Raw genomic sequence first — 14,043 nt, forward strand, 5'->3', positions numbered from 1 at the left:
AAAATTTCTGCACCACTTCTGCATAAAATAAGCTCATTTTTGTCACATGATTTTTTGCACATTTTTCCTCACTCATTAGAATTGGTGAAGCAATTGTAGCAGAATTGATCTGCTACAAAAATGTTGAAAGAATTTACATGCTGAAAATTTAATTCTGCTGCAAACATGCAAGGAAAAAAAATAAGCAACATGTGCATGAGACTTCAGGAATCTCATGCATTTTGTTTACACTAAGGATTCGGAATCCTTCAAGTTTTTTGACAAATCTGGGCAGTAAAGAACACAACAAAACTGTAATGTGTGCAGTGTTATCTAAGGATATGTACACACAGTACATCTTTTATAACTACATAGATGCAGCGTTTTGGCAACCAAAAAAAAGCACAAAAAACACAACTGCGGCAAAAACACATAGAAAAGCATGCATTTTTACGTGGTTTTACGGCATTTTCCCCAATGCAATTAAGTCATATTTATTGTCTAGAAAGGCTCAAAAACAATGGAAAAACGCAATACGAATTGACGTGCTGTATCTTCAGAAAGGCAACAAAGATGCAGCCAAAAAAAGATGAACAGTGTGGACAGCAAAATAGAACTCTAATAGACTTTGCTGGGAGACGGAAATGTGTGCATTTAGGTGCAACTTTGTGACCTCAAAAACGCACCAAAAGATGCACTGTGTGAATATAACCTAAATGTTCTTTCATTCTTACACATTCACGTTTTGTACGTCCAAATTACATTTTTTTGACAAGGAATATAAAATTGTGTATATACCGTATTTTTCGCTTTATAAGATGCACTTTTGTTCCCCCAAATTGTGGGGGTCAAGTAGGGGATGCGTCTTATAAACCGAATATACGGATTATATACCGCAGGGTCCAGGGGAGGTGGGGGCTGCTCTGGAGCGGTGCTGGAGGCTGAGGGAGGCTGGTAAAGGCTGGTGAGCTGGTGAAGGCTGCAGCGGGAGATCTCCTGCTCCCGCTCATATAATATGCACTGCCGCTGTCCATCACCGTGGTGCTGAAACCGCACAGATGAGCTGGGGAAGCGGCACATAAAAATATGTGCCTGTGCTCCCCTATGATGGCACATGCCCCCCCACCCCTGTGTTAGATATGGCCCCCATGCTGCTGCCCATAGTAAAATAAAAAACTCTTTACTTACCTCCTCCAGCGCTGATCTCCCGGTCTCCCTGCTGCCGCTGTGATCAGGCACGCAGAGATGTCACTCTGCTGTGACGATCACATGACCGGCACCAAGAACCAGGAAGTGCAGGAAGCCGGAGCTCAACCACACGGAGGGAGACACGAGAGAAGACAGTGCTGGAGAAGGTAAGGAAAGTTTATTTTACTAAAAGCAGCAGCGTGGGGGCGATATCTAACACAGGGTGATGTGTGCCATCCACAGAGGGCCGTGTGCCAGCCACAGGGGGCCGTGTGCCAGCCAAAGAGGACGTGTGCCAGCCAAAGAGGACGTGTGCCAGCCACAGGGGGCCGTGTGCCAGCCATAGGGGCCGTGCGCCAGCCACAGGGGGCCGTGTGCCATCCATAGGGGCCATGTGCCAGCCACAGGGGATGTGTGCCAGGAATAAGGGACATGCGGCATCACTGGAGGCCGTGTGCCAGCCATAGGGGCCGTGTGCCAGCCATAGTGGACGTGTGCCAGCCATAGGGGACATGTGGCATCACTGGGGGCCGTGTGCCAGCCATAGGGGCCGTGTGCCAGCCATAGGGGCCGTGTGCCAGCAATAGGGGACATGTGGCATCACTGGGGGACGTGTGCCAGCACAAGGGGGCTATATTCAATATAAGGTGGCCATATCTAAATTAAGGGGGCTAATTTTAGGGTGGGGGGCTATGAGGGACATATAATCTATATGATTTGTTAGACAGACACTGGCATTATAAGACGGACCCCATTTATTGGAAAACAATTCTCTATTCTTTCACCAAATTTGGGAGTGCATTTTATAATCAGGTGCGTCTTATAAAGCGAAAAATACGGCAACTCAATTTGTTTTACACGCAATTGTACTCTTTATATTAAATATTCTATTATTCTGGGTGCCGCCACTTGTTTTAGTTTAATCTTTTTATAATTTTTGGCTTTACACATGGCACATTTCCTGCATGAAAAAAAAATCCTATTTCATTTAAAATTCCAGATGTCGGAGGCCTTCTTTCTTCTATAATTATTTTTTTTTTTTAAACATTTTATTTGATGAGTTGTCCACAAAATATTTACAGAAAAGAAAACATTCTCTGTTGTTCTAAGATAGAACGAATATTAAAAACAGCCGATCTATTTTTAATAAATCCCACCTGATGTTTTCCTATCAACGATGGAAGAAATAGGGCCAATCGGTCCGCTAAGATTTTGGACAATAGTTTAATGTCCTGGTTAATCAGGGATATGGGTCTATAGGATGCCGGATCAATTCCATCTTTTCCTTTTTTGTGGATAACTTTGATGTAGGCCATATTCCCAGATTGTAGAAGTGTTTGTTGCTGTAAGATTGTGTTGTATACTTGGCTTAGTGTGGGTGTTATGTCTTCATTCAAAATTTTAAAGAATTCTCCTGGAAGTCCATCAGGGCCTGGAGCTTTGTTATTTTTTACATTTTTAATATTTAATATTATTAATAATTAATATTTAATGTTATTTCGCCTTCCTGAATTGGTGCATTCAAGGTTTCCCTATCTACTTCTGAAATTTTTGGCAGGGCAAGGTTGTTCAGCAGCTCCTTTCCTCCATCTTAAATTTTTCCTGAGTATATAGTTTCGTGTAAAAGCTTTCTAAAATCCCGTTTAGTTTTTTAGGGTCAGTATGATTTTGACCCTGTTTATCTCTTAAACACCCAATGTTCGTAATAGGGATCTTTCCTTCTGCAAAGTTCGCTAATAGTTTACCTGACTTGTTTCCATATCTGAAAAATTGCGCTTTTACTTTCTGGCCCTTAATCTGTTCCTTTCTATCGAGCCACAGGTCAAAATTCTGTTTTTGCTGTCACCCACTGCTCTCTGTTTGATATATTTGGGGTTCGTTGGAATTGTTTATATGTCTCTCTAAGTTCCTTTGCCGCTTTATCATAAGCCTGAAGTGTTTTTTTCTTTTACGCTGCCATGTACCCACTAATCCGACCTCTCAAAACTGCTTTGGCCGTATCCCAAAATAAATGGCTGTCTAGTTTATGTTGTTGGTTATCTCTGACCACCACATCTTTAAAAGTTTTTGGAAATGTTCCTCTTTTGCCATGTATGACTGGAATCTCCACAGGATATCTGTTCCCTTCGGATGAGCATCTTGCAGCACCAATTCCAAAGGGGAGTGATCCGAGATGACCATGTCCTGAATGTTAACCTCCACTTCTGGCCCTAGGTTCTGTGACCCCAAAAAATAGTCAATCCTAGACCAGCTGTTATGAACGTGTGAAAGGTGGGTATATTCCCTCCCTGTAGGATGTTGCATACATCAACAATCAAGCATTTTCGTGGTTTCCAAAAATTGTGTCAAAATTTTGTCATGTGTACGTTCTACATCACTGGATCTGTTTTTTCCTGATCTATCCTCCCATGTATTGACTACTGTATTAAGGTCCCCTCCCACCACAACTCTAGCCTCCTTTTCCAGTAGTATTTGGCTTTCCAGGCTTTGGAAAAATATTTTATTTCTGGTATTGGGTGCGTAAAGGTTGTACAATTTTAACTGTCTCCCCTAATTGATCACAGTCAATTTTTGCCATCTCCCTTCTTTGTCATTCTCGTGCTCAACTATGCTGCATTTGGCCTGTTTGTGAACGAAAATTAGTACTCCCGCTTTTCTATTCTGTGACGGAGAACCCAGAACCTGGCCCACCCACATTTTGTTCATCCTCTCAAAGTCTTTTGTTGCTAGATGAGTCTCCTGTAGCATGGCTATGTCTGGTTTGAATTTTTTAAATGCCTCAGCACCATCATTCTCTTTTGGGGAGATTGTAGCCCCTTTACATTCCAAGATATAATTTTCATTGTGAGTATTTGTACCTGAAACCCTATAAACTTTGTCAACACGTAACTTTTGCTATTCAAAACTTAGCTATTAAACTTTTTAATAACCCCTAACCCTGCTCTAACCAATAGTAAGATGTGTATTTCTGGAACTTCCTTTTTTCGTGCATGTATAAGGGACTTTTACCTGTCCCAAAACGGTCTCCCCTAGTTGGTATCACTGGGATACAGTTATCGGCTTTCCCCTAGCTCGCATTCTCCCCTTTTTTTCCATTCAACCTTTCTGGTTTTCCCCAACCTCAACTCCCATACAATTCTACATTCCTACAAAATAATACTTTTACCAAAATGATTCCTAAAGGAAGAATAGTAGGTAATTTGTCATGAAAAACGAGAGCATATATCGACGTGTCATTTACGTTTTGGATATTAAAGAGGAAGAGAGAGAGGTAGAGAAAGAGAATAAAAAAAAAGAAAAAAAAAAAAGAAAAGGAGGGAGATTAGACAAGGCACGAAGATCAAAACAATGTATAGGATCATACTCCCCTGAACGATCTCTCAATGTCCTGCTTCATCCCTTCCCCTCTTTCAGTCCACACAAATCTTTCTCCGTCCACTCTTTTTCGTTCGTTAGTCAAGTCTTTTGGTGTTATGTTTCTCAACGTTTTCCTCAGGTCTCCTCCTGGTTGTCGCTTCTTGCCGCTTTAAAGGTTGTTTTCACATATTCAGCTGCCAGATCTGGCACCACAAAGGTTTTTGTGCCTCCTCCTGGTGCGAAAATCTTTAGGACTGCAGGAAACCGAAGGGCGAATCTTATCTTCTTTTTCACCATGTCTGAACAGAGCTCGCTGAACGCTCTTCTTTTTTTTGTTACCTCCACTGAGTAATCATTAAATAGTAGGATTTTATGTCCTCTTACAAAAATTGGAGCTGATGCTTTCCAGTATTTCTGTAGCACCTTGACCTTGTCAGCAAAGTCCAAAAAATGTGCAATAGCAGGTCTAAGTCTTAAAGGGGCCTCATTCTGCTGTTGAGCTGGTGGACCGACTCTGTGTGCCCTTTCAATCTTTAATGGGGTTTTCAGTCCCAGGGCTGCTGGCAAATCCTCTCCAAAGATCCCCATTAGTTTTGCCGGGGTAATGGACTCTGGGAGACCTATAATACTCAGATTATTTCTCCTGGATCTGTTTTCTAAGTTCTCTACTTTCTCCAGTAGTTGTTGACTTGCTTTTGCAACTTTTGCAAGTTCTGATTTCAGGTCGTCCACCTCATTTTCTGCAGCATTGATTCTAGTTTCGGCAGTGTCCAGCCTTGCAGCCTGCTGTGAAATGGATGCCTGCATTTTTTCTGGAGGGCTTCAGCCACTGTCTGCTCCAGCGATTTCTTTAATTCTGGGGCCAATTTATTTGCAACCTCTTCTGCTAGTGATTTGTAGTGCATTTGGCACTCAGTCACATTACACTGGTTTTCCTCCACCCTTTCTCTGCTGGGAGACTTTGAAGCTGAAGGAGCCTTATCTCTACCTGTTTTATCAGCCTGCTGTGCTATCTCCACCATCTTATGCCTGAGGCTTCTCTGGGCCCTGGGGGGTTGTGTGACATTGCTCCCACGCTTCTGCACAAATCTCTCCATAAAAGCTGGAGAGGTCATCGGAGGGTCTCACCCGGAGGTGAGGAATATATTTGTTTGTTTTTCAGTGTGGGAGGCACAGGGAGCAGGGGCTGAATGCAGAGCTCTGTTTACCTGCTGCCGACCATGCACTCGCTGGAGCCGGAAGTCCTTCTATAATTATTTTGCTGACATAGTCATTGCAATAATGTTTCCAATATTTCTAGATTCTTAAAAACATTGTCAGTCTGTTTAGGTAACATTTAACCTATTTTTCTATCCTGTTGCAATGTCTCTGAGATATACATACCTCCCAACCATCCCGGATATAGCGGGACAGTCACGATTTTATACTTCAGTCCCGTTCTCACGCCAGGGAAGCTATGTGTCCCGCAGTGCAGTGAGAAGCAGCTGCCACGCCCCCGCACTCTGCCGACCACACCCCCTCCGGATGCTGGCCACACTCTCTGGATGCCTTCCATGGCATCTATGCTGCTGGCCACGCCCCTTTGCGGTCATCCACGCCCCCTTTCAATAATGGACACACACTCTCCTCGGATGCCTTCTTTGTCCCCTCCTGCTGCTCTCTCGGTGCTGGCCACGCCCCCTCTGCCTGCCCCTTCTACCCATGATCCATGTGTGACCGGCTCATCTACACACAGCGGCCACTTCAAAAGCGTTTGTTCTACAACTGAGGTAAGTGCACCAGTAGCAGGGAGAGAGCAGAGTGCTTGCAGGAGGGGAGAGCAGAGTGAGTGCAGGAGGGGAGAGCAGAGTGAGTGCAGGAGGGGAGAGCAGAGTGAGTGCAGGAGGGGAGAGCAGTGTGAGTACAGGAGGGGAGAACAGAGTGAGTACAGGAGGGGAGAGCAGGGGAGAGTCCAGCACTTGTCTTCTCAGGTCCCCCCTGTGCCTGCAATAGAAAAAGCAGGCAAACAGGGGACTCTGAGAAAGCAGCCAGAGGAGCCCTCAGGCTCGGGTGCTGCAGTGCTGCCAACCTGTGCCCTCAGTGCCCCCCAGCACCATGCCAGCCTGTGCCCTCAGTGCCCCCCAGTACCACGCCAGCCTGTGCCCTCAGCGCCCCACAGCACCATGCCAGCCTGTGCCCTCAGCACCACGCCAGCCTATGCCCTCAGTGCCCCCCAGCACCACGCCAGCCTGTGTCCTCAGCACCACGCCAGACTATGCCCTCAGTGCCCCCAGCACCACGCCAGCCTGTGCCCTCAGTGCCCCGCCAGCCTGTGCCATCAGTGCCTCCCCCAGTGCTGCCAACCTGTGCCCTCAGCGCTCCACCAGCCTGTGTCCTCAGTGCCCCCCAGTGCTGCTAGCCTGTGCCCTCATCGCCCAGCCAGCCTGTGCCCTCAGCGCCACCCAGCACCCGCCAGCCTGTGCCCTCAGCGCCACCCAGCACCACGCCAGCCTGTGCCCTTAGTGCCCCCGCAGTGCTGCCAGCTTATGCCTTAAGCACGCTCCAGTGCTGCCAGCTTGGGCCCTCAGCGTCTTCCACCGCTGCCAACCTGGGCGCTAAGCATCCCTAGGGCCAGTATGTATGCCCCATAGACCACCACTGTCAGTATGTAGGCTCCACAGGCCCCAGTAATGTGTATGTATAGGAAATCATTGCAATGCAGACAATTCGTTCCACAACTTGTTAAATGTCCCATCCTGGTCCCCTGTTGTGCCATTCCACACATGCACAAACTCACACAAACACACACAAACACACGCACATATTATATGCTCACCTTACCTTCCGTTCCATCGCCGGTCTGCTGGGACTTGCTGTTCACTAGCATGGGCTGTGTATCGGGTAACCATGACGACAAGGGAGGAACGTCCGCACCCAGAGCGCTGACATCAAAGACAGGAGCCTCTGATTGGTCAGCGCACTGCCTTTGAGTAGCGTCTGACAGCGGAAGTTCCTGCTTTGTCGCCGATGGTTACCGATACACAGCCTTGAGCGGCGAACTACAGGTTCCAGGAGGCCGGCGATGGAACGTAAGGTACACATATTATGCTCACTTTACCTACCGTTCCATCGCCGGCCTCCTGGGTCTTTTAGTTCGCCGCGAGGATTCCTTCCTCGTCGCGATGCATTGGCGAACTACAACTATGTGCGCACGTTGCATTTTTTCCCCGCGTTAACGCTGCGTTTTGAACTGCAGCATTTTAGTGCCAAATTGCATGTGTTCTGCTTCCCCAGCAAAGTCTATGAGAAGTCCGAAAATTCAATGCGCACGCTGCATTTGTAAACGCAGCGTTTTGGATGCCAAAAATCGCTGCAGAAAAAAAAGCAGCATGTCACTTCTTTTGTGCGTTGTAGCTGCGTTCTCCACCCATTGAAATCAATGATATGGGTCAAAACGCAACGAAAATGCACTTGGACTGCATTTTTGTTGCGTTCCGCATGCTTTTTTGACAAACAAAACGCAGGTCTTTTCAGTCTCCCTCTGTCTGTCACTCTCTGTCCGTCGGTCGGTGTCTCTCTCTGTCACTGCACGGCTGTCACACTACTCCAGCGGCTTTTTCTCTTTTGAAAATGCCGTCCGCTCATTATTCCATCTCATATTCTCTGCTTTCCCCGCCCACCAGCGCCTAAGATTGGTTACAGTCAGACACACCCTCACACTAAGTGACAGCTGTCTCACTGCAACCAATCACAGCCGCCGGTGGGTGGGTCTATATCGTGCAGTAAAATAGATAAATAATTTAAAAAAAACGGTCACCTGCCCCCCCAATTTTGATACCAGCCAGGGTAAAGCCACACGGCTGAAGGCTGGTATTCTAAGGATGAGAGCTCGACGTTATGGGGAGCCCCCCAGCCTAACAATAATAGCCAGCAGCCGCCCGGAATTGCCGCAACCATTAGATGCAACAGTCCTGGGACTCTACCCGGCTCATCCCGAGTTGCCCTGGTGCGGTGGCAATCGGGGTAAAAAGGAGTTAATGGCAGCCCATAGCTGCCACTAAGTCCTAGGTTAATCATGGCAGGCGTCTCCCCGAGATACCTTCCATGATTAACCTGTAAGTTAAAGAAAATAAACACATACACCCAAAAATCCTTTATTTGGAATAAAAAACAAAAAACCCCTCTTTCACCATTTGTAATCCACATGAGGTCCCGCGACGCATCCAGCTCTGCTACATAAAGCTGACAGGAGTGGCCACAGACCACGATTGCTCTTTGTCAGCTCAATGCAGCAACTGAAGTGAGCCGCACGATCAGCGATTACATCACTCAGGTTACCCGCTGCCACCGCTGGATCCTCCAACTGTGACAGCAAGTCGCCCGAGTGACTGAAGTGAGCTGTGCGATCAGCGATGACATCACTGGTGAGTTGCGGTCTCAGGTAGAGGACTCCAGCTGGTCGCGGGTAACCTGAGTGACGGCACCGCTGATGGCGCTGCTCATTTCAGTCACTCGGGATTTGTGGTCACCGGTGCGTCCTTCAAGGGTGACCGGTACCCAGGACGCGACACACAGACAGATCCGCGGGATGACAATGAAGTCGGGTGAAGTTCATCTGAGTTCATTCTCATCGTGCAACTCTGTCTGTGTCTGCTGTCAGAGGCCATATAACAGAGCTGAATTGACGGGGGAACGCACTGTCAAAAAGGCATCCAAAACGCTTGGGAAATGCATCCAAAATGCATGAGTTTTGCGTGCATTTTTTTTTTTTTTACAAACGCAGTGTTTACATTTGTCCAGTCTGCCAGAGGGTGTGTTCTTTTCCGCACTGCACAGAACACAACGTGCGCACATACCAAGCTGAAGTCACACTGGCATATCACATGTGATGCAATATGCTAATGACCCTCGGCTCCTGCTGTGCTGTGAGCGTGAGCCATTACACTGTGATCTGATCCTGCCGTCGGATCACAGCTGAGGACGAGAGGGAGGGATTAAGGATGTCAGGCGTTCAGTTGGGATGAGCCCTGGGCCTTGCTGTCTTTCTAAAGGCGGCCGGATCAGTGGACGAGAGTACCCACTGACCCCCGTGTCTCCACAATTGGAACAATCAGAACAGTAAGCTGCCTGTATTCACTAATTCCTCCCATTAACCAAAAGCACAGTACTATTACAGATATTTTATCTAATAGAGCGGATCTGTCATGAAGTCTGCAGTTTTGTACATGGGGCAGATTTAGGGGACATATCTGCTTTAAAACAGAATTATGTGGTTTAAAATATTCTAGTTTAAAAGTAACACGGCCAAGTTTGCATTTATATTTTAATTTACTACTTAGAAATAAATCTATGTATATTTTTTTAATTATTGTTTCTAAAACAATGATTGTCATTACTGCCGCGGCGCGCTCCGCAAACTTTGGCCCTCTTTCCCTTCTTTAAAAGTTGGGGGGTATGGATATATCTTGTGTAACATTTGCCTTGTCAAAAAATGTACGTAGGACGCACAAAACGTCAATTACGTGTAAGAATGAAAAAAACATCTCTATAACATTAACATGTCGTGTCTATTTTCACAGGTGCTACAGACACGTTAACATAATAAAGCAGGAGAGAAGCAAAGTCCTGCACCACCGCAGATTACCTGCAATATCGCTTGCGGTACCGCCTGTGCCTGTGCTCGGGTGGAGAGCCTGGAGGGTCCGACAATCCAAAAGCGGGGTGCTGGTCATAAGACAAAGTCCATTGATGAAGCGTGAGAGTAGAAAGAGACCGCACTCAATCCGTGGAAGCCCAATTTGGGCGAAACAGCTGTCGTCCATTCTTGAGGAGCCAGCTCACAGTGTGTCTCCAGCCCTCCACTCTGCACGTGTTTGAATAAAGAAATCCTTCACAGCGGATTGAGTGCGGTCTCTTTCTACTCTCACGCTTCATCAATGGACACGTTAACATGCATACTAATTAAAATAGGTGTTTATTTTCACACCTCCATGTTTTCAAAAGGACCATGCGTCTCTGTAAACCACACTTGTGTCCCTATGATCCACACTGAGACATGTCTGTTTTGAGGGGTACTATATTTTATTTTCGTATGTTATGTCTGTTGATAGACGCTCTTACCCTGCAGTTGCAAAATTAGGTAATAATGCTGGTTTATTTACTTATCACAATTCTGCTGCAAATACTGATGTGTTAGCAGGAAAAACACTGCATAAAACACTCATGATTCTGACAGGTTTTTGTTTCTATTTTTATATGCACTCTTGATGCTGATTTTTTGTTTTGTTAGTATGGGTGAAATTTGCAGCGAAAGCCCTACAAGAACTGACACGCTGCAGATTGAAATCTGCTGCAAATCTGCATGGAAAAAATAAGCAACATGTGCACAAGACTTCAGGAATGTCATTTACATTTCTGGTATTATGAAGTCCTTCAGATTTTTTGCCAAATCTCATCAGAACCCCCCCCTCCCCATTACACACACACACACACACACACACACACACAACATATCTATATACCCTTAGGTTTCAATAGCACCATTTTTTAAACATATATTTTAAATTTTAATATATTTTTTTCTGTCATGTAATGTGCAATATAAATATAGATTTATTGTATGAATCATTATTTCTGCAGCAGTAACATACTTTTTTATGGCTTGTCATTTTTAAACAATATTCATAAAATAATTTACTTTTCTAAGTAATTTTTTTTGGTGGAAGGCTGAAACTTATGAATCTATTTTTAGTGCAATGTTTGTACATTTGATAACTGCATGGATTGTATTTTTTTTAACTGTAATGTCAATCACCACTGTTGCATTTTTATATGAGGTATTTTTCTGAGTCCTCATTGTATTGTTCTCCTATACTGTGTTTCCCACATTAACGCTATGGGCTTGAACATTCTAAGTGTGAGAATACAAGCCATTTTGTATTGTATAGAAACCATCTTGTCTTATAACTGAATAATGTCATAGAATTCAAATAACACTGATGGGTGGGAAAGTTTCACATTTCTACACACACCCCTGCAGCTCTTATTGGTGCATAATAATTTCTTTGTGTGAGGTACTATATAAACTGATCACATGATGTAATAAACCAGAAACTCTTAGTACACCATAAATGGTGCGTGGTGTATTGATTTCTCCAAGCGCCCTCCACCTGTGACCACAAATCAGGCCGCGATTGAAGTGAGCTGCAGGTGGAGGACTCACCTGAGTGACATCCCCGATGATCGCACGACTCATTTCAGTCAAGGCCTGATTTGCAGTCACAGGTGGAGGTCTCCAGCTGTGGCCGGAAATCACCTGAGTGGTGTGCGTCTTATTTCAGTTACTTGGGTGATTTGCTGTCACAGGTGGAGAACTCCAGCTGTGGCTAAACTGAGTGACATTACCGCTGATAGTGCAACTCAACTTCAGTTCCTGCATGGAACTCACAGCGGGCAGTCATGATGTATGGCACTCACTGTGAGGGTCAGATGTAGCAGTGCTGTAAGCGTCGTAGGACCTCGTGTGGATTACGTAAAAAGGAGGGGTGTTTGGGCGGGTTAATAAAGTGGTGAAAGAAGATTTTTTTTGTCTTTTATTTCAAATAAAGATTTTTTTGGATGTTTGTGTTTATTTACTTTTACTTACAGATTAGTGATGGTTTGTGTCTCGGACGCCTGCCATCACTAAGCTAGGGCTTAGTAGCAGCTGTGGGCTGTTATAAACTCCTTATTATCCTGATGGTAGGAGCCAGGCCCAAAACCAAATAATTATGGCCCTTCCTACCCTAATTATATTATCCCCCAATTGTCTGCTGTACCTTGGCTGGTTTTAGAAAAATGGGAGGACTCAGGTCATTTAAAAAAATAAATAAATAGATAAGAAATAAATCAAATCAATTAAAAAGCGTAGAGTGCCCTCTATTTTTCATAACCTTCTGCCTGCAGCTGCTGATGTTCCTGTGTCAAAAACGGGGGGGACCCCACGTCATTTTTTTACCCCCAAAAAAATTTAAAAACACAGCTGGCCACGCTAGCTATCCCTTTATCGAACTATTCTGTTATTTCTATCTATTCTTTTCTTTCTAATTATCTATTCTATATGGTCTATCTATCCTTTCCATCTATTTTTTCTATCTATTCTAGCTATCTATGAAATATACTATCCTATCATATAATTTTTTCTCCTTTAGAAAACGCATTAACAAAAACACAGCAAAAACGTGGCAAAAACGGATGCATTTTTACTGCTTTTCTTTGTCAAATGCAGGGTTTACAGTTGTCAAAGTCTACCAGAGGGTGCAGTTTTGTTGTCAAACCAAAAATGCAGTGTGCGCATATACCCTTATAGTAGTAATCCTATGGATGGATCAGGGGTGCCTAAGGCTATATGCCCACGGGAGTATGTACCTGCGGATTTTGCTGCGTAAAAACCTGCGGATTTATCTGGATTTTCCAGATAAATCTGCAGGTTTTAGCAAGTACAGACACTCCCCATGTTATCCTATGGGACATGGGGCGTTCCGTGTCCATGCTGCGGTATGTGCGGCTGTTGAACATGCTGCGGATGTCCCGCAGCCATACATAAATGCATGTCAATTATTCCTGCGGAAATACCAGCGGAAATCCCGCCTCTCCACTATGGAGATAGAGAACGGGACTTCCGCAGGTAAGTCGCATGAATGTCCGCAGGATTTCCGCAGATATTTCGCTGGAATCCCCTAGCTATAGCTATGGATAGCTGCTGATTCCGGGGAGCTGCTGTGGGAAACCTGCAGACATACCTTCGGATATATCCGCGGGTACATCGTCCCGTGGGCACATAACCTAAATCTACTGTGCTTTCACATGTACTTGCAAATCAAGATGTCTCAAGTGGTTAAGCAAATATGTGAACATTTTCAACCCTACTATCTTACCAGGCAATCATAACACCGTTGTCTGTGCAGAGGTTTGGCGGAGGGCACAACAAAGACATATCCAGATCATCTGTTAAATTTTGTAGCAGTTTGCAAATATATTTATTGCTGGCAACCCCTCCAGACACAACCTAAAATAGAAACATACAGACATACCTCACACTTTGGTATTGAAAATATGTCTATGAATATCAACTCACTCTATTTTCAAAAGTTTCAGTGACTCAAATCACCATAACAACCCGAAATTCACAAAAGTAAATGGTAGTTATTTTATGGGATTTTAAATTAATAAAGTCTGGAAAATTATTTTAGTCTGGCACCAAATAATTTTTTTTAAGATAATTGATACATGGTCAATTAACAGCATTTGCTCTGTTGGATCTTATAATTACTAAAATTGTAAATTATGTTTAAAATGTGACACTAACATAGGGAACATACTGTATATAGTTAGGTCCAGAAATATCTGGACAGTAACACAAGTTTTGATATTATAGCAGTTTACTAAAACATATTGAAGATCGTTATATAATCAATATGGACATAAAGTGCAGACTCTCAGCTTTAATTTGATAGTATTCACATCCTGATTGGAGTAAGGGCTTAGGAATTACAGCTCTTT

The 14,043-nt window shown here is 44.6% G+C and overlaps 1 protein-coding gene across 13 annotated transcripts in view; it reads right to left on the reverse strand.

The window, feature by feature from the left end:
* OSGEPL1 (O-sialoglycoprotein endopeptidase like 1) overlaps nt 1-14,043 on the reverse strand; it is a 1,349,050-nt gene that overhangs the window by 963,147 nt on the left and 371,860 nt on the right. For 3 of the 13 annotated variants that reach the window (XM_075317743.1, XM_075317744.1, XM_075317742.1), the window contains one exon: nt 13,419-13,549. The exons of 9 other annotated variants lie outside the window; for them this stretch is intronic. In XM_075317743.1, coding sequence (XP_075173858.1) covers nt 13,419-13,549 — 131 coding nt within the window. Of the gene's footprint in view, nt 1-13,414; nt 13,550-14,043 lie in introns of those variants that run through there. One more of the 13 variants, XM_075317745.1, reaches the window with a different exon arrangement.

The sequence above is a fragment of the Anomaloglossus baeobatrachus genome, chromosome 7 (genome assembly GCF_048569485.1).
Source record: "Anomaloglossus baeobatrachus isolate aAnoBae1 chromosome 7, aAnoBae1.hap1, whole genome shotgun sequence".
NCBI classification, from domain to species: Eukaryota; Metazoa; Chordata; class Amphibia; order Anura; family Aromobatidae; genus Anomaloglossus; species Anomaloglossus baeobatrachus.